This window comes from Equus przewalskii, chromosome 14, assembly GCF_037783145.1.
Source record: "Equus przewalskii isolate Varuska chromosome 14, EquPr2, whole genome shotgun sequence".
Taxonomy (NCBI): domain Eukaryota; kingdom Metazoa; phylum Chordata; class Mammalia; order Perissodactyla; family Equidae; genus Equus; species Equus przewalskii.
Genome location: NC_091844.1, coordinates 8,390,407 through 8,415,263, shown reverse-complemented (window position 1 = coordinate 8,415,263; position 24,857 = coordinate 8,390,407). Strand labels below are relative to the sequence as shown.

Genomic DNA, 24,857 nt, shown 5'->3' with positions numbered 1-24,857 from the left:
TAAATACATTTCTCTCTGTAGGTCTTGGTCAAAAAAGTTTGAAGGCCACCACATTACAGACATCCAAGTAGTGGGAAATGTAAAGAAGGGAAAATAAAGCGATAATTTGTCATCCATTGGAAGGGCAGAATGACAAAAAGGCTACAAATTAACTCAACGCTACAGCAATATTCTCATCGCTTCTGCTGTGAGTCTCCCCGACCCAAGGCAGAGGAGAGCGCTTACGGCCTCAACTGCGTCCGCCCCAATTCCACCCAGGAGCACCAAGTGTGGGGGCAGAGCCTTTAAGGAGGTAGTTACGGGTAAATGAGGTCATAAGAAGCGGGGGCAGAGGGAGCGCCCTGATCTGATACTACTGGCGTCATCATAAGAAGAGGCAGAGACAGCAGGAATGCACCAAGTGAGGACACAGCAAGAAGGTGGGCTGTCCGTAAGCCCAGGAAAGCGAGCTCAGGGGAAACCGATCCTGCCAGCACCCTGACCTTGGACTTGCAGCCTCCAGAACTGTGAGAAAATAAATTTCTGTTGTTTAAGCACCCAGTCTGTGGTATTTTGTTATGGCGGCTCTCAGAGATTAACAGAGCTGTCTAAAACCTAAATTCACAGGCACAGTATGGATTATAACAGAAGCCCAACTAGCAAAATTCACCTTGTTTTATTAAAGCCTCTAATTTTGCAGAAAAACATTTTCCATTTTCTAAGAAAATTAAAGTTCAGTGGATCTTAAACATTAGCCACACAAGAAGTCAAAAACCAGATTTATAAATGCCTATGCAAAACTAAAATACAGGATTAGAAACCTCAATTAAGACCACAAAACTAACAATGCTGAGGATTTATAAATAACCAACTCTGTTCTAAGAAAGAACAGGCAGAGGTGGCAGACATAGGACATTTTCTGAACGGCTAGCATGAGCCAGGCATTTTCCTAGGTATGTCGTACACTAAATATCATTTATCTTTGTGAAAATCTCACAAAGTAAGTATTGTTATTTCCATTCTCTAGGTGAGAAAATTAAAGAGCAGGAAAGAGCCAACCTCGAGGCCGGGTTCTCCTGGACCGGTCTGTAACACACAGAGGAGCCCGGAGCCTGGGGAGCTGGGAGGCGGCTCCCAACAGCTGAGTCACTATGAAACTCTCAGGCCGTATTCAATCTCTTTGGTTTTCCCCAGAGGTATTTCCAGGAAATAAAACAAGCATCCCATTGTCTATACCTACAGCTTCTGCACGAACACAGCCATAAATAACTTGATCCAAGCTTCAGTTTTAAAAAGTAACTGTTTCTCTCTGCGTAATAAGTATCCAATTGAAGGAAGTGTCTCCTGCAGCCACCTGAAGCCTAATTCACACTGAAACAGGCATTCCACCCACCTAGTTCAGACCTGCTCCTTCCCAATAGTAACACATTTCTCTACTGTCCACACACTAACCGTCTGTCTAAACACCTGACTAAAAGCCATACAGAGCACAAAGGAGCTAATTAAAGGTGTTAACTGTCAAGGCAGGGTCATTCCTAAAGTCCGCTCAATACTCATCCTAAACAGAGTCACTCAGAGGCAAAGAATCCGAGTAAAAATTACAAAGGACTGGGGAGAGAATTGGACCCAAGTCTATAATTTTCAGAAACCTCACATTCTTAAAGCGGATATGCTAACATCCCAGTATCTTTACAGGAACATGTACAAGTTCAGTGTAAACATATCATCATTGATGTGGATCAGGGCTGCCCCAGGTAGAGAAGCCCAAGGTGTCCTGGTCTACATGCCGATCTATATGACCCGATGGATTTTATGGTGTGGATCAGGGCTGCCCCAGGGAGCCCAGGGCATCCTGGCCTACATGCTGATCTATATGACCCAATTGATATCTAAAAGTTATACGACCACACAATAACCAGACCCCACCTGCACCAATACCATTTAATGACTTTTTACATCATCTTTCCTTTGGTAAAAATAAGTCACTTACCCATGTCTTATAAATTTAGCTCTAACCCTCAACACATTGCAGCTCTTCATTGCCCATGGGTCCTGTCCCCCTGCCTGCAGCTCTTACTGCCCATGGGTCCTGTCCCCCTGCCTGCAGCTCTTCACTGCCCATGGTCCTGTCCCCATGCTATTCTCTGAATAAAAGAGCACTACCACCAGACCTTGAGAGCCCAAGACATCTTTCTTTTGACTCCTCGGTTTGCCGAGCCCACATCAATCATGACTGATAGGATTTTTACCTGTGTATAATTCCCACTATATAGTTTAAGAAAATAAGTTTTAAACTTTTCTTTTTACATAGTTTCCTAGCCCTTTTTTTGCCTTCAAGTTAAAATCAGTCCCTAAAAGTACTTATAATAAGTGAAAAACAAATAAATCAACTTCCTTGACACTGAAAGTAAAATAGATTTTTAAATTTATAATTGAAACAGTCATTACAATGTCCTTGTATTAGTGCCATTAGAAACACTTCTCAGAAATAGAAGCAGGGAGGGACAGAAGCAAAGATGTAGGAAAACTGGAGCCATAACCAAAAGAAAAATTAATCAGTAGAAACAGAAGGAGAGGAAAGCGTGAGGCTGGTGAGAAGCGAACTGGAAGATAGAAAAAAGATCCAAATAAAACTTTCACGGATGAAAAACACAGTGTCTGAAATTGGAAACAGACTGGATGGAATTAAAAGTCAATTAGACGGTACAGGAAAAAAGAGTAGGAAAGTTGAAGACACAGTGATAAAAACCATCTAAAATGAAAAACAGAAGAAAACAATTAACAACAACAACAGAAGAGAGCATCAGTGAGCTGTGGAACAACAAGCAGCCTAAAATTCATGTAATTGGCGTCCCGGGGAAAAAGGTGGGGAGGGAGTCAGACCACAGGAAAAAAACTTTGCAGAAATAATGGCTGAAATTTTTTCCAAATTTGATGAACACTCTAAACACACAAATCCAAGCTTCTGAGCAAATCCCAAGCAGAAAAAGCATAAAGAAAATCAAAGGAATGCACATCAAATTGGTGCAACCAGTGATAAAGAAGAAAAAGACACAATAGAGGAACAAAGAAAAGAATGATAGCAGACTTCTTATCAGAAACAAAGCAAGCCAGAAGACATGGAGCCACAGCTTTAACTACTGAAAACAAGTGATAATTTACAAGTACTTGAAAAAAACATGAGTGAATTCCTGTATAACTTGGGAATGAGAAAACCTTCCTAACCATAACTCAAAACCAGAAATTATAAAAGAAAGGAGTTATAAATCCCACTAGATGACAAAGTGGAAAAAGGTTTTGTAATTTCCTATCTCAGACAAAAGGCTAATATTCCTAATATATAGACAGTGTCTAAAAATTGAGAGGAAAAGAAGAACGACCCAATAAAAAAACTAGGCAAATGATAGGAATAGAGTTTCTGAGAATGGCCCTTAAACATGAAAGATGCTCAACTTCCTCATAATAAAAGGAATGCAAATTAAAACTACAGGAAACACCCATGTCTTATCTATCAGGTTGGCAAAAATTCAAAAGTTTAACAAAAGATCTGATGACAAGTCTGGGCACTTTCACCCATTGCTGATTGGAATTTTAAAAAATAATAACACAACACCAATGGATAGGAGGGAATTTAATAATATCTAACAAAACTTTATATTCATTTACCTTTTGACCCAGTAATCCCACTTCTAGGAATCTATCCCAATGACTCAGCAGTAAAAGTACAAAATGAGTTATCTACCAGGTTATTGACTGAGGTGTTATGTGTCATGGTAAAGGGTGAAAGCAACACAAATGTCCATCAGCAGAGGACATGGTGAATAAACTATGGTACTTCTACACAATGAAAGACAAAAACAGGAGGAGGAGGAGAAAGGAAGGGAGGAAGGGGAGGGGGAGGAGGAAGAGGAGGAGGAAAAGGAAGAGGAAGAAGATCTCACCCTCTGATATGGAATGATTCCAAGATACATTAAGTGAAAAAGGCAAAGCACAGAACAGACCGTACGTGACCTTTGCAAAAGAACGGAGGAGGAATATATATACACATATATAGTATAAATGTTTAGTATTCGTAAACCAAAAGAGTGGAAAGCTAAATCAGAAAAAGAAAGGGGTCCCTATGTGAGAGGGAAGAAAGCAGAGAAGTGGGCAGGATGAAAGCACGCCTTCTCACAAATGTCTTGTTTTACAGATTTTATAGGTTTGATGAATTATGAAAGTGTTCTGCATTTAAAAAAAAATAAGTTAATAAGAGAAAAAAGCAATCCTTAATTTAAAAAATAAACAATTGTTTTTGGTTATTAAAATAATTACTGAAATAATTATACAGAGAAAATAACTATTCTAAACAGTATTTTGTCTATATATCCACAGTTAAATATATTCTAAAGCCAAACAGAGCTGCAAAAACTTAAATTTCATTCACTATGTATGACAGATAATAAATAACTGTGAATATTCTTAGAAACCAAGATTTTTGGCAAATAAGAGGAGAAAAACAAATATAAAATCAAAGTTAAGGTATAACTACACAGTTTTACAGTTGAATTAGAAAACTAAGTATAAATTCATGATTTATTTTTCCTTTTCATATTTCTTTCACATACTTCTTAGGTCTTACTTACTTGAAGAGACTTAGAAGCAATGACAACCCATAACAATGAGCAACCCTACACCCCAGACTGTGGTCCCTAAATACCATTCCCCACTAAAAGGGGAACGAGGGCTCCTTGGAGGAATGGCTGATTCCAGACAGGAGGCAGAAAACGCAGAAGATGAGCATTCACCATCTTGTTGGCCAGAGAGCAAGGAAGCACTCAAAGATGAATGGGAATGAGAAGTCACAGAAGCCACAGGAAAGGGCTCTCATGGGCAATTATTCTGAGTATCAGAAAGGACCACAATTAACAATTAAAGGCCCTGGATATATAAAAACTCCCAGCTTACAGTGTTCACCATGTAATCCCTTCAACTTTTCTGTATGTTTGAAAATTTTCATAATAAAGTGTTGGGGGGCAAGCCCGAAGGCATACTGGTTAAGTTTGCATGCTCTGCTTCAGCGTCCTGGGGTTTGTGGGTTCGGATCCCAGGCACAGACCTACATACCACACACCAACATGCATCCCACATACGAAATAGAGGGAGATGGGCACAGATCTTAGCTCAGCAACAATCTTCCTCACACATAAACAAAAAAAATGTTGGGAGTGGGGAACATTGACTTTAAAAGATCCTAAAAAGTGAGAGAGAGGGAAAAAGGAAAAGACAAAGAAAAGAAACCTAAAACAAAAGAAAAAATAAGTCACTTGCCACCTGCAGATAACCAGGGCACCAACTCCTTACAGTAATAGGCAATTAGCGGGCAAAAGTGAGCTTTCTCTTCCTACCTCTGCAGAATGTCCCCTGTCTCAAGGTGACCAAACAGGCCTCGTGGAGGAGGTCAAGAGCTCAACCTGACCAGTGAAGGGACTGATCAAACTAGAAAATCACCACTTTATGATACATAGAGAAAAAATTAATTCGGGCAATGATCATAATGGAAAAAACCACTAGAGAGAGGCTGATGGGGAAGCACATGACGCCAGCCGGCACCTGAACTCATTAACTAAACCAAGCATCACCCAGAACAAGACCCCACAGGATACACGCCCCTGGGAGGACGCAGCATAAAGACAAGCAGCACCAATGAAGAGTTCTTAAAAAAAGGTTGAACCTGAACGTAACTGAACCTTTGTAAGTATCTTCCAGTTTTCAGGAAGTATGAAGGACTGAGAAACGAGTTAAATGATACCTTGAGGAAGGAAACTGGAGCACGAGGGACATTCTACATCAAGACTGGCCCGATTTCTTTCCCAAGTCAGCAACTTGGGGAAACAAAGCGGGGTGGGGGCTTTCTTGGTTAAAAGAGACACAGGAGACATGACAGCCCAATAAGCGGTGTGGTTCTTGTTGAACACGATTCAAGTGAGATCTAGGAAGGATCCCTGAAGCAAGTAGGAAGCCTGAGTGTGCTCTGAGTACAAGGGGTACCAAAGAATGCCAGTAATGCTATGGGTTCAACGACGCCACTGTAGCAACATAAAGGGCCCTAAAATATGTAGGGTGGAGTATTTTACTGGCTAGGATTTGCTTTAAAATACATCAGGCAGAGGGGGAAGGCTCAGAGAGTAAGAAACAAGGCAAGGGAGCCAAATCTTGATCCTAATGCCCCTGTGATCCTACCATGTCTGTGCAACGGGCTTGAGAACTTCTTCATACTGTCCTCACTACTTTGGGGCATGTTTGAAAATCTTCATAAAAAAATTTAAAACCTCTTCTCTTTTTTTCTTCCTCTGAGGAAGATATGCCCTGAGCTAACAGCTGCTGCCAATCTTCCTCTTTTTGTATGTGAGCCGCTGCCACAGCATGGCCACTGACAAACAAGTGGTGTAGGCCCACACCCAGGAACAGGGCCTGGGCTGCCAAAGCAGAGAGTGCCAAACTTAACCACTAGGCCACTGGGGCCGGCCGTAAAAACCCCTTCTTAACAAAAAGGCGTAAACTTGGATAACTGACCTCCACTCATGAGAAATATTCTGTAAAATCAGAAGTGAAAGAAGGGCAAGAAAAGGCGGGGAGAATTTCACCGTCCCTGAACTTCCTTATGCTATTTCCTAAATCAGGATCACTCCCAGCCCCAGGCAACTGGAGACTGAAGGCTCTGGTGTATGTCAGAGAAAAGCCAGACACAGCGAGCCCTGAAGGCAGCCTCTGGACGGGGACGGCTTCAATCACGCCAGCCAGCGCCACCTGAGTGTGAGGACACACCCAGACCAGCACACCACGGCAGAGGGAGCCCGGGCAGCACAGCGAGCCAGGATGCTCTGCTCTCATCATCCGCCCTCTCTTCCGATCGTGAAGGAATCATTTAACAAAAAAGTCCTTTACCCAAGTCATCTTATTTTGAAACCTATATGCCTCAGTCAGTCTCTCCTCATCTACTAAACTGAAAGGGATGAACTACACGTTTGCTAAGGTCCCTTTCTGTCAGACAAGCCGCGCTCCATGCAGAGGTTAGGCAACCTGTAAGGTACCAGAGAAAAGTTTGATTCCCAGCTGAAGAACTTTTTTAAAAAAAGTTTTTGTATAGGTCATATTTATTCTGAAGTATGTCAAATAAAAAACAAGTCAGGACTTAGGTAAGGAGAGACTTTATCAGGAGGTCTTACTGCAGGAGGGGGAAAAGGACGACTGCAATAGGGAGAACGCACAGACAAGGGGTCTGCAAGGACCTCCCGGTTTAAAAGCATTTTTTTTTTTAATATGACTTTTGACCTCCAAATTTACTAAGTCTAAAGTTAGATTCAGCATTTGCCCGCTTTTCAAATCACTATAAGAAACACCCCTAAGGGAAGAACGCTTTCAGTGAGCTTAATCATTTGCGCATAAGCTAAATTACTCTGTTTAAAACAGTAAGGGCCTGGTGCCGGTAACTCCTAACAGAAAAGAAAGGTCAGCCACGGCACCCTGCAACCACTTCCAAGTGTGGAGCCCAGGTGGAAAAACGCCAGCCAGGGCTGTCTAAGGAAATCCCAACCAAAATCAAGTGTGACAGCTCGCACTGAGTGACCTCAGAGCGTGGACCCAGAGAAGTGCCCGTCGTCCTCCCCCAGGGCTGCCTCCCAGGCTTTCCTTGAAATGAACAGTGAGTTCTGTTCTTGAAAACAGACCTGGCTGGTACTTCCTCTGCTGCCCTGGCACAAAGTTCACCAAGACACTAATCCGATCCACCCTGGAACATTTCCTCCCATAATAAAAGTCTCTCTCCAAAGACAAAGCAAACAGTGATGTGGAACATAAGAAACTGAAATGCTGGCCATGGTCAAGGGCAGAGATAAGAGCTGACACACGGAAAGAACACCCTGAGAGAACGTTCTGTAAGGACCCGTGCCTTGGCCACTGGGGAGGCACCCCTGACGCAAGATGTGGCCCTGGCACGTTCCTAAGCAACCTGCTGCACCTTGCTTCTTCCCTCTCCAACGTCAATAATCACACCTTGCTGAGAGGATCAAATGAGAAGGTAGGGGAGAGAAAGGTTTTTTAAAAACTAGAAAGCATAACTCGTCATTCTCAATTTTTTAAAACATACGCCACATTGTGATTAGCAAAAACGTCACAGCTCCCTTTAATGATCTTTGAAATTTCAAAATCAAGTTTTTTCAAACTCCCACATACCCCCTCGCAAGATGCAGCTATGCCTCTGTCTATCCAGTGGGCATGTCCCCCCGCCTGCTTGGAGATCTCGGCAGTAAACCAGCGTAAGATGGCATCGTGTCTTCGTCACTCTCACTTGCTACCACTTGGCTCCTTCCTTTTTTCTGTTTCCCTGCTCTCCCTCATTTCACTCAAGGCCACGGAGCAGACTTTGCTGGCAACGTGAAAACTCTGCACTTATGCTGCCATAAACAGAATCACAAAACGCCCCGGGCCCTGGAGTCCAAACTCAGATCTGTAAGGACATGAGCATTACTAAAAGGCCATCTGTACAAAGGTTTGATGAGCTTCTCCTAAAGCTTCTGCTCCCTCAGCCATGTCCTTGGCAGGACACCCATCTGGCTGCCTCTCAGCACGGCAATCAGGTCCTCTTTTAGTAATCAGAAAAGACAGCCCACCCCAAATCTCAATCCACATCAAAAGGAGTCAAATTATCACAACACCTGGAACAAGCTAGGCAGACAATCTAGAGGTTCGCAGTTCTTGCCTGGGTTTTTTCTGCTTCCTAAAAACCAAGCAAAGACAACAACTAACTCAATGTTCAGGGCCATGGTAAAGAACAAACTGCGCATGTCGGTAACACAGCAAAAGCATTGAGAATCACCTGCCCACAGGAACATGAAATAATAAATCGATAACTCACAGCCTGGCATGGCCTGGACTTCTCAACTGCAGGACAAGCAGACCAACTGAGACCATCAGATACAAAGAAACAGTGACAAAGTTTCTTTGTTCTTCCAGGGCCCCCAACAGCCCTGACAGATAACCCTCTCGCAGGCGCGCCCTGGCCCTCTAATTTCCTCTCCCTTCTCTTTCTTCCCGCCTCTCTTGACCCTGACCAGGAACTGGCTCCTGCAATTCAACCATCCTGTTTCTACACACCATGTCCTTGGTTTGTACTCATGCCCCAATCATTATAGACCTGATTTCATAAAGAAGGCAGACACACAATGGAATATTATTCAGCCTTAAAAGGAAGGAAATTCTGACACATACTACAACATGGATGAACCTTGAGGACATATGCAAAGTGAAGTAAGCCAGTCACAAACGGACAAATAATTAGTATGATTCCACTTACATGACATTCCTAAAGTAGTCAAATTCATAGACAGGAAGGAGAATGGTGGCTTCCAGAGGCGAGGGGATGGAGCAACGGGGAGTTAGCATTTAAAGGGCGCGGGGTTTCAGTTTGTGAAGGTGAGGAATTCTAGAGATGGATGGTGGTAATGGCAGCCCAACACAAACGTATTTAATTGCCACCGAACTATACGCTTAAAAATGGCTAAGATGGAAAATTTTATGATATGTATATTTTACCACAATGAAAGAAAATTTGTCTTTTAAAGAAAAAAGCAAGACCCCTATTTTGCAAGTTCTTCTGCTGCTCACTGGTCCTGGTAGCTCTTTATTGAGCTCTGGAACCAGGTCCTCACCCAGTCTGGAACATCCACGCCGGCTCCACAGGAAGGGTCCAGGAAGTCTATTTGTGATCACACATACCACCTCCCCTCCCTACGTACAGGAATCTCCACTGCTAGGCCCCTTACCTCCTTTCCCATACTAACCGCCCATTCGCCCACCGCTATTTACTGAGTGCTTCCCACACGCCAGGCTCTGTCCTGGGCACCAGAGGGTCAACAGGAAGCAGGACACTGAGAAAACCTTTATTTTCCTTAAGGAGGCAGGGAAAAAAAAAGTGAGATAGGCGTAGTAATAGGTGCTAGAGGGATCCAAATGCCAGAGTGGAAGAAGCAGGTGGCAGGGTGGCCTCTCTGAGCTCTGAGCTGAATGACAGGCACGCTCCTCTGTCGGCCTCCTCCTAAAGAACTCATAACCACTCTCTCACAGTAGATCTTTCATCCACTGAAGCCAGTGATGTTTATAAGGCCTTGGGAGTCTTTGGTCCGGGTAAGTTAAAAACACAGTAATAACAACAACTTATCTCTCCTTCCAGCCACAGTCACCCAAAGATCTGTGTTGCCAGAAAATATTGTTCACCCATGAAATTATCTACCTCTCTCTTCCACTTCTGCTTAAAAAGAAACAGAAAGAGAAAACAAAAGTTCTCCTTAAAAGCTCTCCTGTCTCCCCGTACTGCCATGCGAGCAGCCCAAATCAAATGAAGATATAAATCATTCTCGCAGGCCACTCTTCCTGTTCCTGCCCACGTCCTGGTGCCGCCCAGGCCCTTCCGACAGTTCTTGTTTGTGCTTTATCTGAGACTGGAAACCCTGGGCAGGGATCCTTTCTCAGCTCAAGACACAATAAAATATTACATATGGTGAGTCAGGAACAGTGCAAGATGCCCAAGCCAGTCCCAGGAGAGGCCGAAGTATCTAAATCAATACCACACGCCCAAGACACAAATACCCTCACCATTCTCTCTTCCCTAACTCAAGAAAAGCTGCACTGGAAAGAACAATTGCTTACTCAGGGACCTTCTGTGGGCAAGATGACAGAAAAAGTGAAGCATCTGCATACCTCCCACAGGGCAGGTCAAGGCAAAAATCTAGCCAAGTGAAAACTAAAAAAAGCAGATCTTGGCTCAACAGAAAGAATGGTCTAGGAATTAAACCTGCTCAGGACAACTACACTAGGAATGGGAGCCAGTGTAAGCTGCTGCAACCTTGATGGCAGGCAATTTGACTACATATATATGTATATATGACATTACGACATATATATATGGCATTATATGACATTATAAAGGTACACCCCTTTGATGCAGCCATTCCTTATTATGTGCTCTTCAAGGGTCCTATCCTCTCTCACTTTCTAATCCTCATTCCAGCTGTACTGCCATTTCCAGGTTGTTATCTGTAGTCCCCACAGTTCTGGAAAGCTAGGTGGAGAGAGATGGCCCCTCACCCACTAGCCAAGGAGTCCCCAACACAAAGCACGTGTCTGGTACATGGGAGGCCTCAAACATTTCAAATGAAGGGGCTTTGGGAATTGCAAGAGTCCTGAAATATTTAAGTGTACAGACGTTCCTTAAGTTTTTAAAATACTGAAAAATCAGAACCAATTAAGTATGTAATTAAGGACTGGATGAGTAAATCAGGCTACAGTCATAAAGTTGAATGCTGTGTGGCCAATAAGAACTACGTTGTACCGCGGTGGTTTCAGGGTGCTCCAGGAGCCCCGACTGACTGACTGACTGACTACTGGAGACCACCTGGGCTACACGGATTCAGGAACTGAGCAGAGGCCGCACCCTGCCAACTCCCCAGAAGCCAATCTAGTGAGGGACAAAAATCCAAATATTCCCACCAAAAGGCCCAAATCCAGAGAGAGATCAACTCTTTTGCCTGGGGTGGAGTGAGAAGAGAGAAATCGGGAGAAACAGGAGAAAGGAACAGGGTCCTGCTCCCTTACATCCCACACCCAGTCAGCAGCACATCTGTTCTCTCCGCTCTGCGCCCAAAACACTAGTTAAAAAGTCACACTTACTACATTAGTGCAAATAACATGATGTTAGTCTGGGATAACGATGTCCAAGCAGGAGCACAAGGAGGAGAAACGGCCCAGCCACCAAGCAAACACTTGACAGCAAACAAGATGAACAGACGAGGACAAGATGCTCAAAAGACAGAGATTCTGTCCCAGAAGAAAACAGAATACTCAAGGAAGAAAAGGAAATGCTTCATGCTCCAAACAATATAATAAAAACATGAATTCGATAAAACAAGAGCTCGAAGATGAGATGGTAGAATAACAGAGAGGAAAAAGGAGATTACGGACCCAAGAAAATGAACAGAGGATCAAAACAACATGACAACAAAATCAGTCAACAAATTAAAGCAACAAAGCATGAAATGCACTGCCGAAAACAGAATTATTAACTTAGAGAAAAGGGTTATGAACAGCATGGAGAGGGCAGATGAAAAGACAGATAAAGAAAAACAGGTAGAAATGAAAAGCAGACAACACTTATCCTACATAAAGTGTCCCTCAAGTGGAGAATCCAAAAATAAAACATAAAATGTATTTTAAAAAACATAACACATACATAGAATGATATAAGCAAATTTCCTGAAATGATTAAAGAAGTCAACCTGCACACTGAAAGAGCACATCAGGCTCCAGCGGAATTTAACAAGGTGCCCAAGGCAATAATGGATGATAACCAAGCTACTGAAGTTACTAAACTCAGACGATAAAGACTTTTATGCACAAAAAGCACACCACCCACAAAGGAGAAAACAAGTATCAGGCCAGCTGAGATTTCTCCCATGGCCACACTAAATACTGAAAGACCCTGAGAGATGGCCACCAAGCTCGAGCATATGACCAGAGACCATTATACCCAGCCAAGGTGTCATTCAAGTCCAAATGCGAACATTACTGGGGGAAGAAAACAGAAATCTAACCAATTAAGAGATGAGCCAAAATAGAATATTCTGTACTGGGAAAGACACACCTGAGTAGAAGCATTAAATCAATTTAAACAGAGAGCCGAGCCAAACAATGAGGGAAAGCATGGTTACAGGACAGACTGGAATTACAATGTAAAATTAATGAAACTTTTTTAAAAGACAGATTGGGGAAGCAGAGGTTACGGTAAATCACAGTCATCTTTGCCCTTTAGGATGGGGAGTCAATGCACATTGTCAGAGCTGAAACATTGTTTTAAAAAGCCACAATTCTAACCTTGTAAAGCTTTCAAAAATCTCTTCCCTTAACCTTAAATGAACCCTTTAGAAAAGAAGCTCAGTCAGCTCCGTCATGTTCAAGAAACATTTGAAGTTTAACATTTCTTTGGTTTCACTTCAGCTTCTCTTATTGAAACCAAGTAAAATCTTAATACTTTTATTACAAAATAGCATTGTCAGACCAGTCGCGTTTTCAGAGAAGCACCTCTCTCCATCTTCATAACTGTCCCCGTACCTGTCTACAAGCCTTGTAAAGCTGCCTGGGATGATGTAAATCCAGTGTGACTACAGGTCACCTTGGGTGGTGAGGACATGGGGCAAGAGAGATTTTACCCTTCGTACTTTTCAACGTTAATTGATTTCTTTATATTGAGCATACATCATTTTTATCATTTTATGCAAATACAGAATGATTTATCTTAATTAAACAAAATGGACTGGAAGAAAACATGCCAAGATCTTAACAGTGGTTAGTACCATATGGTAGATGGGGATGACAGCTTTCTTCTTTGTACTTTTCTGTATTTGTCCAGGAAAAAAATAACCCAATGTGGCTAAAGAATGTGAGGTGAGGTTGGAAATTTATGGTAGCAAGAAAACACAAAACTAAAACCCTCCATGCACATACCCATCTATGCAGAGCGAAGATGATTAGCTCTGGATAAAGGTTCACAGACCATTTCTTCTTCCTTCTCTCTTATCTATTGTTTAATTTCCGGAAGGGGAACATTTATTACTCGTGGATTAAAAAGACATATCTCGGTTCTGTTTTAAAGAAGCGCTCTAGGAGGTAACGCTCCCCTGCCCCAGAAGTGCCCAAGGTGAGGGAGAGTATTGGATGGTGCCCGTGGGAGGAATTGAAGCAGAGATGGGGAGGATGAGAATGTGACTCCACACTCCCTTAGGGCCCCAGTCCAGTGATTCTCTCGGGGCAAACATGGAGCAAGGAGGTAAGGACTGCCCTAAGACAGGCAGAGCCCTCAGACGTCGCCACTGCACCATGACAATACGCATACACACCCAGGAACATGGTTGTTATGACAGAAACAAAACGAAGAAGAAATTGGCTCAGTTCACACTCAACAATATACAGCACCTGGAACAACACACCACTCCAAAGCCGGGCATGCCCAAGCTAAGTTGTCCAAGCTGTAGCCTTTATGTGCTTTTGATGGTTAAAAAAAAAGAAAAAGAAAAGAGCTCATAAAAGCAGATGAGGTTCTAAAAGGAGTTACCTTCAAGCTTCACCAACATGCAGATACTCAGCATGCTTAGACCTTAGGTTTGGAAGATTCCAACTGGAACAAAACTCACCAGTGGCTATGGCCCAGTACACGTCTGATCCACTCAGTAACTCACCACATGCTATGGGAGAATAAACCTGGGACCCAGGAACTTGAAGCAGAATTCGAAATGGAGCGACCCGTGCATTGGAATCCAGCACTGCATCCAGAGCACCTACCAGGCGACCTTCAAAAGAAAAGAGGAGAAAATGCACCTCTGAGCACAGGCACTGACCGAGCCAAGCAGCCCATGGCGCTGCCCACTCCTCATGCACGAGGCAGTGTGGTCTGTGTCTGGACTCGACGGCAGTGGTTTCAAGCCTCGGGTCCACTTCTTCTGCTCACTGCAAGAGAGCGCGAGCTCCCTGAGGCCCAGGGCCTGGCGGCTTATACCCATTTCCCGGCATTTGGAACAAGGCCTGGAGTTTACCAATAAGTGAACAATGGGCCCTGGACAAGTCACCTAACCTAACTGTCTACATTCCTCAGCGTCTCAATACAGGAGGTAACACAACCCAGTAAATGAGAGCTGGAGATCTAGAGTCAGAAAGGCTGACTTGAATCCTGGCTCCACCACTTTCAAGCTGTGTGACGTTGGGCAAGCTATTTAACTTCTCTGTGCCCTGGTTTCCTCATGTGTAAAGTGGAATAATCACATTATACCTACCTCACAGCATGATTGTGAGAATCAAATGAGTTAATATATTCAACAAGCAAAGTGCTTACACTCTTGCCTGGCTGTAAGATGTACTATCTAAGTGTTGCCCGTCATTATTATTATTTTATCATCATCTCAAAGGTGGGAGAATAATCCCTGCCTACTCCAGGAGGGTACCGTGAGAAGCAAATAAGAAAATATATCAAAGCCCTTCACAGACCATAAAGCAAACAACGTAAATGTTTATCACTCTGCTGTAATGAATAACATCGTGAATCAACGGTAGGGGGAAAAACAAACCCAGGAGGACCTGCTCGTCCCTGATCTTCCACTGCCCAGGAATCAAGACGGCTGAGAGGATTAAGCCCCTCACCTCACTTTAGGCATAATTCTTTTTTTTTTTTTTTTTTTTTAAAGATTTTATTTTTTCCTTTTTCTCCCCAAAGCCCCCCAGTACATAGTTGTGTATTCTTCGTTGTGGGTTCTTCTAGTTGTGGCATGTGGGACGCTGCCTCAGCGTGGTCTGATGAGCAGTGCCATGTCTGCGCCCAGGATTCGAACTAACGAAACACTGGGCCGCCTGCAGCGGAGCGCGCGAGCTTAACCACTCGGCCACGGGGCCAGCCCCTTTAGGCATAATTCTTAAGTTAACAGGCCCTGAGTAAGGCTCACAGGTGCCTGAGCAACTAATATGTCTATTTTTGTGTTTTTTAACCACCTCAAACATAAAGAGAAGTTGAATCATTAGGGCGTAAGTTACTGAGTAACACCTCATCATGCCCAGATACTGCAGTGTACATTTGTACAAACAAGGCCATCCTCCTGTATAACCACAGTACAACCTCAAATACAGAAACTGATACATTTCTACCACCTAATCCTCAGATCCCATTCAAATGTTACCTATTTCCCAACCATGTCCTTTTGCTACAACAGATCCAGCTTAGAATCACGCATTGCATTTAGCTGTCATGACTCTTGTTTGTGCGAGTCTAGAGAAGTTTCGGTCTTTCTTTGACTTTTATGACCTTGACACTTTTGAAGATTCCAGGCCAATTTTTCTGTAGAAAGTCCCATAGTTTGGGTTCATCCAATGTTTCATCATAATTACATCACAATTTAATTCAGGTTATAAATGCTTGGCAAGAATCACAGAAGTGACGTTATGTCCTTTTCATCACGTCCCATCAGGTGGCAGACGATTTCCATTTGTCCCATTACTGGTAATGTTCCCTTTGATCACTCGATTAAGACAGTATTTGCGAAGCTTCTACACTGTAAAGTTACTCCTTTTTCCCTTTGTAATTAACAAGTATTCTGTAGAGAGGTACTTTGAAACCATGTAAATTTCCTGTTCCTCATCAAATTTTGAATTTATTCATTTATTTATCAGGATGGTTTCATATTTTCCTAGTTTATTCAACGGGTTATAATCCATCATCATTATTTTGATGCTCAAAGTGTCTCAGATTTAGCCAGTGGGAGTCACTTCAAGCTGGCTTCTCTGTCTTTTGGACGTGTCCCCATCATTCTTTGTAGTTTCTGGCATAATAAAATAATCTAAGTTCACCTTTTACTTTTTGTGCTCCAGCCCTGGAATCAGCCATTTCTCCAAGGACCTCTGGTTCCTTGAGTGAGGAATGGTACCAAAAAGCCAGGATCTGGGAGCCAGGTGTGCTCATTGCGAATGGGGTGCCTGTTTCCAGAACCTCTCAGTGGACAGAGCCAGGAACTACTGTCTGTACATGAGTGTGTGTGTGTGTGTGTATGCGTATATATGTGTTTACATATTCATACACACATGCATATACATATTCAGTAACACATTATATATTTTTATTTTTATATATATCCACATATATAAAAACTGAGTTCACATCAATACTTCCAGTTGTGATCCAATACCACAGTGTTCATTCTAGTTTCTCTCCATATTTGAAACTCCGTTCTCCAATAATGAGAAACCTGGTTTCCATTATTTTTAATATATTTACTTATCTGACCAATCCTACTGTTGTTGTCACTGTCCCCTCCCTGGCAGATGCCCTCCTCACCCTATCCAGCTCCAACTGTCCATATACCCACCCCTAGAATCACCTTGATCTGTCCCACTTAATGGCTTTAGCGGAAGAAGAAGGAAGGGGTGCACAAACTTTTATAGCAATTATCCTTAGGCTGCTCAGAAGTTTTGCCTCCTTACTGGTTTGCTCCTGAGTTATAGATAATCGAGGGGGCCTGAAAGCTGACTGCTAGATAAAGGGGGCTGCTACTTTAATACAGAATCTGAGGAGCAGCTCCTAAGCTTCTCTGATTAAAAACACTGGGTTAGGGGCCAGCCCAGTGGCGTAGAGGTTAAGTTCACGCACTCCACTTCAGTGCCCGGGGTTTGCGGGTTCGGATCCCAGATGCAGACTTATACACTGCTCATCAAGCCATGCTGTGGTGGCATCCCACATTCAGAAGTAGAGGAGGATTGGCACAGATGTTAGCTCAAGGCTGATCTTTCTCAGCAAAAAGAGGCAGACTGGCAAGAGATGTTAGCTCAGGACCACTATTCCTCATCAAAAAAAGAAAAGAATACGCTTGCCTCTCATAGATGGGGGCTGACAGGGAAGCTGATGGAAATTAGAAAAGGGGTAAAAATTCCCACTCATCCCACACACATACACTGGGCAGTTCCACCAAAATTAAGAGATCTGTTGTAGAATCCTTATCTAGTTCGGTAAAAAGAAAAACCTGAGCAACAAAAGAAGGCAGGCGGAAGGTGTAGGGTAACTTAGAAAAGCCACTACACAGACCCTTTAACTGGTGGGAAGGTGAGGAGGGCAGCAATTAAAAATGACAAGGTGACGTCTAGTTTCAGCTCCAACATGTAAAGTCATTAGAAGTCATCACTCTCAAATTAACAACATGAAAAAGCTGAACAAAGTGAAAAATCATTGACTTTTCCTGGACCCATCAGAGAACAAAGGTCACAGGTTAAACCATAATCCTGAAATCCGGAGAAAAGGGGAGAATCCAGAGTCACAGCCACAATGCGCTCACCCAGAGCAGAAGCCACTGGAGCCATAACTGGTAGGAGCACTTATACGGTGATTTTGACAAAATGTTGCGGGTTGAGTGTGGACTAGCATGAAAGTAAAAACTGGACTAGCATGAAAGTAAAAACCTCCTGATGGCCACATTCTTAAGCGGCCCCTAAACTTGCATAGGTTTTACCACCAGGAACCATGCTAGGTTCTCACTATGAAGAACCAAGAAAGATCCCCTCAAGGCTCTCCCAGGGGAAGGGAGGAGTCCTGGCTTGTGCAATAGGCTCAGAGCATTGCCCATAACAAAGGCCTGCTCTCCAGAGGAAAAGACTTTCCCAGAGCCTTATCTCAGCTGGGGGAAGGGCACTTCTCTGACTCCAACCCCCTCTAGCCTTCCTGTCTCACCTAAGTGGGTGGGGATGGGGGAACTAAGAAACACTATAAAGGGAACAGCCCAAAGACACAAGGCCCATCAAAGACTGAGATTCACTGATAAGACTGTAGGACGCTTCCCCTCCCCCATACTTTACCACCATATCAACAGGCTCCGGAAGAATGACAGCGGAGGACAGTTGAAAGAACTGCCAGACTCAGACTCCATCTGAGGAGGAGGAGTTCCTAAAGAAGCCGAAAGGCAAAGGGGGCACCAAAATAAGGACACCTGAGGAATCTGAAACCTCTGGCACCTGCAGCCACAGCAAACATTAAACATGGCCCATGGCCCAGTCAGAACAACACAAAACTCACACTAACGTACTTTTCTTCAGTTCTTATTACCTGATACCTCATGTCTGGCTTTCAACAAAGAAATCACAAAAAATGTTGAAAGGCAAGAAAAAACCATAGTCTGAAGAGACAAAGCTAGAATCAAAATGAGCCTCATAGATGGCACAAATCTTAGAATTATCAGACAGGGAGTTTAAAATAACTATGATTAATAGGTTAGGTTTCCAGTGAAAAAGTTAAACAATATGTAAGAACAGATGGGTAATATAAGTAGAAAGATGGAAACTCTAAAAACTAGTAAAAGGGCCAGCCCCATAGCCGAGTGGTTAAGTTCGCACACTCCGCTTCGGCGGCCCAGGGTTTCACTGGTTCGGATCCTGGGCACAGACATAGCACCGCTCATCAGGCCACGCTGAGGTGACATCCCACATGCCACAACTAGAAGGACCCACAACTAAGATATACAATTATCTACTGGGGGGATTTGGGGGAAAAAAACAGAAAAGGAAAAAAAACCTAATAAAAAAGAAATGCTAGAAATAAGAAATGCACTAACACAAATGAAGAGTGCATTTGGCAGCCTCATCAGTAGACTGGACACAGCCAAGCTGAGCTTGAAGATAGGTCAATAGAAATCTCCCAACTGAATACAAAGAGAAAAAAAGAATGAACAAAAGAAAAAAGAACATCTAAGAACTGCGGAACAATTTGCAAAGATGTAAGATATACACCATTGGAATACCAAAAGGAGAAGAAAGAGTGAACAATTATTTGAAGTCATAGTGGCTGAGAATTTCCCAGAATTAATCACAGACACCAAACCACAGACACAGGAAGCTCAGAGAACATCGAGCAGGTTAAATACCAAAAAACATACATGGAGGCACATCATATTTAAAATGGAGAAACAAAGGACAAAGGGAAAATCTTGAAAGACATCAGAGGAAAAAACAGCTTACCTATAGAAGATAAGAATTACAGCAGATTTTCTTGTTAGAAACCATACAAGCAAGAAGGCAGAATGAAATACTTAAAATGTTCAAAGAAAAAAACACCTGAGGAATTCTATATCCACTGAAATTATTCTTTAAAAGTAAAGGAGAAATGTTCATTGCAGCATTATTCACAACAGCCAGGACGTGGAAGCAACTTAAGTGCCCATCAACTGATGACTGGATAAAGAAGATATGGTATATACATACAATGGAATACTACTCAGCCGTAAAAAGAATAAAATCGTCCCATTCACACCGGCATGGACGGACCTTGAGGGAATTATGTTAAGTAAAATAAGCCAGAGACAGAAGGCCAATCTCTATATGACTCTACTCATATGAGGAATTTAAACATGTAGACAAAGAGAACAGATTAGTGGCTACCAGGGGAAAGATGGGGTGGGGGGTGGGCACAAAGGGTGAAGGGGTGCACCTACAACACGACTGACAGACAATAAGGTACAACTGAAATTTCACAAGATTGTAACCTATCATTATCTTGATAAAAATTTAATTTAAAAATAAAAAAGGAAAGGAGCAATAAAGACTTTCTTAGACCAAAAAAAAAAAAAAAAAAACCTGACAGAATTCATTTCCAGTAGACCTAACCAGGAATAAATGTTAAAAGAAGTTCTTCAGAGAGAAAGAAAAAATGATATATGTCAGAACTCAGATCTACATAAAGAAAGCAAGTGGTATGGTAGAGAAGAAATAAATGAAAATAAATAAAATCTTCTATTTTTCCTACTCTTAACTGATCTAAAAGATAAATGCTTAAAGCAATAATAGTAAAAACGCATTGGGTGATTACAGCACACAGAAGTGAAATGAACGAGAGCAATGTCATAAAGGCTGGGAGGGAGGGCTTGAAAACACTGTTATAAGATACTTCACTTCATGTGAAGCAGTACAGTGTTATTTGAAGGTGGACTTAGATTAGTTTAAAACATATATTGCAAACTCTAGAGCAACTACTACAAAATTTTTTTTAAAGACGTAAAGTATCCTAAGAGGAGAGAAGACAGAATCACAAAATATTCAATTAAAACTACAAAAGGTATTAAAAAAGAAGTTAAAAGAAAAACAAACGAAATGAATAGAAAATAGTATGGCAGACAGTAATCCAACTGTACCAATAATCACTTTAAATGTGAATGATCTAAATACACGAACTAAAAGACCAAGATTTCAGAGTAGATTTAAAAAAAACAGTCAAGTTGGATGCTGTTCACAAGAAACCCACTTTCAGCAAACTGGAATCAAGAACTTCTTTAGCTTGGGGCCGGCCCTGTGGCCGAATGGTTAAGTCCGCGCGCTCTGCTTCAGCGGCCCAGGGTTCGGATTCTGGGCACGGACATGGCACCACTCATTAGGCCATGTTGAGGCAGCATCCCACATGCCACAACTAGAAGGACCCACAACTAAAATATACAACAATGTACTGGGGGGATTTGGGGAGGGAAAAAAGGAGGAAAAAAGAAAAAAAAAAGATTGGCCACAGTTGTTAGCTCAGGTGCCAATCTTTAAATAAAAAAAAAGAACTTCTTTAGATGATAAAGAACATCTACAAAAAACCTACAGATAACATCATACCTAATGGTGAGAAACTAGATACTTTCCAGCTAAGATGAGGAACAATGCCGAGAACTCAAAATCATATGGAACTCCTAGCTAGTACAATGAGGCAAGAAGAGGAAACAAACAGTATACAGATAAGGAAGGAAAAAACAAAAGTGTCTTTGTTCACAGATGACATGCTTGTTGTCTTTGCAGAAAAATCCCAAAGAATCAACAACAATGAAAAAACTTATGAAACTAATAAGTAAGTATGGCAAGGTTGCAGGACATAACATTAATATGACAACTGCTTTCCTATATACCAGCAAAGAACAATTAGAACTTGAAAAAAATTTTTAAATATCACTGATAATAGCAAATGGTATTTTTATTAGGTAGAAATCTAACAAATATGCATAGGATCTATATACAGAAAACTACGAAATTCTGATTAAAGAAATCAAAGAAGATCTAAATAAAGAGATATTCCATGTTCATGGATTGGAAGATTCAATACTATTAAGATGCCAGTTCACCCCACCTTGATCTACAGATTTAACGCAATCCCAATAAAAATCCCAGCAAGCTACTTTGTAGATACTGACAAACTGATTTCAAGGTTTATATAAAAAGGTAATGACCTACAAGAGCCAACACAATACTGAAGAACAACAGAGTCAGAGGACTCACACTACACAATTTCGAGACTTACTACAAAGCTACAGTAATCAAGACAGTATAGTATTGGCAATAGGATAATGGGTCAGTGGAACATAACAGAGAGCCAGAAATAGACCCACATAAATACAGTCAACTGATCTTTGACAAAGGAAGAAAGGTAATTCAACAGAGAAGGACAGTCTTTTCAATAAATGGGTCTGGAACAATTGACATCCGTATGCAAAAAAATGAATCTAAGACAGAGACCTTACACCTTTCACAAAAATTGACTCAAAATGGATCACAGACCTAAACGTAAAATGCAAAACTATAAAACTCATAGAAGAGGGGCTGGCCCGGTGGCACATCAGTTAAGTGTGCACGTTCCGCTTCGGTGGCCCAGAGTTCGCCAGTTCGGATGCTGGGTGCAGACATGGCACCGCTTGGCAAGCCATGCTGTGGTAGGCATCCCACATATAAAGTAGAGGAAGATGGGCATGGATGTTAGCTCAGGGCCAGCCTTCCTCAGCCAAAAGAGGAGGAGTGGTGACAGATGTTAGCTCAGGGCTAATCTTTCTCAATAAAAATCAATCAATCAATCAATAAATCAAATAAATCAAACTGTTCTAAAAAATAAAGTTTACTTTAAAAAAAAAAGTGACAAGGAGAGTCAGGCCAGTCAGTGTCCACCTGCAGACACAGGGAATGGGGGGAGTCCACGTCTGTGCAAATGCAAACTGCCCCTGCAGGAACCCAAGGAGGGAGCAGGGGCACTTAATCAGAAGTAAGCCAAAACACTCAAGGTGGAGCCAACCAAAGCACAAAGACAAAAGAACCAGAGGAAGACAACGGGCCAAGACCACAGAGAAGATGCAAGATGGGAAGGCAGGGCAGCGAGAGATCTCAGCAGGAAAACCAAAATGAGAAAAAAAAAATTCAGGAAGAAAAAATAATTCTTAAATTTCTGTTGAATGGGCAAAGGAAAAAGATTAGCATGGCAAAGAAATCCTTTACAGCTACTAGAAAATAGGGTAAGATGTCTGCAAATGTTAAATGTGTCAAAGACAAAATATATGCAAATAAGTAAAGCAAATACATGGCAAAGTATTAACGCATGGCTCCTAACAACAGGGTAACAGCCCTACTTATTCTGTCCTTTCATAAGAAAGCTAAAGATAACTCATATGGATGTCTTCTAGGTAACATTTATTAGCCAGGCTCATTAAAAAATAAATACTGAAGTGGTACACACTGTGCCTGTTTTCTCATTACACCTCACCACCACCTGTAGAGAGAAGGGCGAAGCGGCTGAGGCTCTGAGCAGTGAGGCTGACATCCAACACCCCCAGCTCCCACTGCACAGCCGGCAGCCTCTTCCCCCGCTCCAGGACGGCAGAAAGTCAGGGGAACAGCCATTTTCAGAAATGCTCCATCACCCACAAACCTCCACCTCTATCTACCTTGAGACTGACTTTTCTCTCACAAGCCCAAACCGGCAAAGTCGTCCCTAAATCTCCAGGAACAAACGCCCTGGAGCGCAGGGCCGCTTGCAGGGAGCATTCGCTTCTCCTTCTGCAGCAGCTCCATATGGCTTGTCTGGCGCTGCAGGAAAACCTCCCGGCATCTCAGTGAGCACAACACTCCTATTTTTAGGCCATTAGAAGAACAACTCTGGCTCACATAGATGTCGAGTGACACGGTTTATAATTAGGGCCCAAAGAGGGGCCGACAAGTAATTTGCTTCTAATTGATAATGCTGTACTTTTTTCATTCCGGCTGGATTTCAGGCACATGGACAGTACCAAGTTTAAGATGAAATGACAGCTACTGACATGGAATAAACAAGGACACTCGCAGAAGCCTTCCCCTGCCTCCTGGTTTTTACTGCCTCTGTTGGGTCTGGTACTTACCACAGGGAGCAGTGACAAAGTGCTCTGCTCTTCCCAGTAACAGCACTGAAGCATCATAAAACGCATTTTAAAAAAACAGTAACACCCATCCCCCATGAAAAGCATTTTAATGAAAGTCAGAAAACTTAAAAAGTCTTTTTCTCTCCCTGCACTAAAGAAAGCAGGTCTTCCTAATGGCTTTGGGCTTAGAAATAATATACCCAAGCAGCTCCATGACCAACAATTCTATTCCTCCAGTAAAGAGCTCCTCCTCGTTGTAACAAGCCATCAACGTGACAGCACATTCGGTCTAGAGCCCTGTCTTCACGTTAGGGCTATCTGGTTTGGCTGTCGTCACTGTATTGGAGGCTCAGGGGAAAAAGCAAAGAAAGAACCAGAGAAAGGGAAAACACTTTTATTCGTGAAAAGTAACAACAGAAAAGGATCACATGAAGTCCTTTCTATTGACTATCAATGAGAAGATAAATGTGGGGGGTATTTACAGTCTCAACATGACGGCCCTCCTACTCAAAGTAAAATTCATAATCCAAATTACTAAACTTCGAGTTTTTTCACAAAGCACTTTATATAATTCAATATACCTTTTAGTGTGAATCCCTTTTGATTCCCACAAATCTCCACTAAACCAAGACATGACGATGTTATTTTCAGAGAATGCAGCAGATTGGTGGGCAAACCCTCAGGGAACCCAAATCACGCGGGAAGCTCTGGCGCCGGCCAACTGCTGAGCTCATCTCCGCAACCAAACGGATAACACAGGCAGCCACACACCCATCACCGTGACGGATGAGCCTGCAAAGCCACAACACAGGTTCGTGATAGAGCAAACGTCCAGGGAGGAGAGTTTCAAGGGCATCGCAAAGAAGGGATTCTGGCCCTGGTTCAGGAGAAGACGACAGGCAGCCACCAGGCCCTCACCTGCACGCGGTGTCCCAGATATGTAGGAACAAGGACAGCCACACAATGACCCTTTGCTTCTCAGAAAACCAAGAGGATGGCGGGTGTGGCTGCTAGCTTTGATCAACCAAAGGAGTTAGACTACCAGACTGATGGTCCTGTTCACACTAGAATAAAAGGAGACAGAATTTTTTTGTTTCCACTCAAAAACTATGACCATTCTTTATTGGGTACAGTTTCAGTTTTCAAAGA

The 24,857-nt window shown here is 42.6% G+C and overlaps 1 protein-coding gene across 4 annotated transcripts in view; it reads right to left on the bottom strand.

Moving 5' to 3' along the window:
• TBC1D8 (TBC1 domain family member 8) overlaps positions 1 to 24,857 on the bottom strand; it is a 112,849-nt gene that overhangs the window by 49,861 nt on the left and 38,131 nt on the right. For 2 of the 4 annotated variants that reach the window (XM_070573468.1, XM_070573471.1), the window contains exon 2: positions 14,202 to 14,357. The exons of 1 other annotated variant lie outside the window; for it this stretch is intronic. In XM_070573468.1, coding sequence (XP_070429569.1) covers positions 14,202 to 14,357 — 156 coding nt within the window. The remainder of the gene's footprint in view (positions 1 to 14,201; positions 14,358 to 24,857) is intronic. One more of the 4 variants, XM_070573469.1, reaches the window with a different exon arrangement.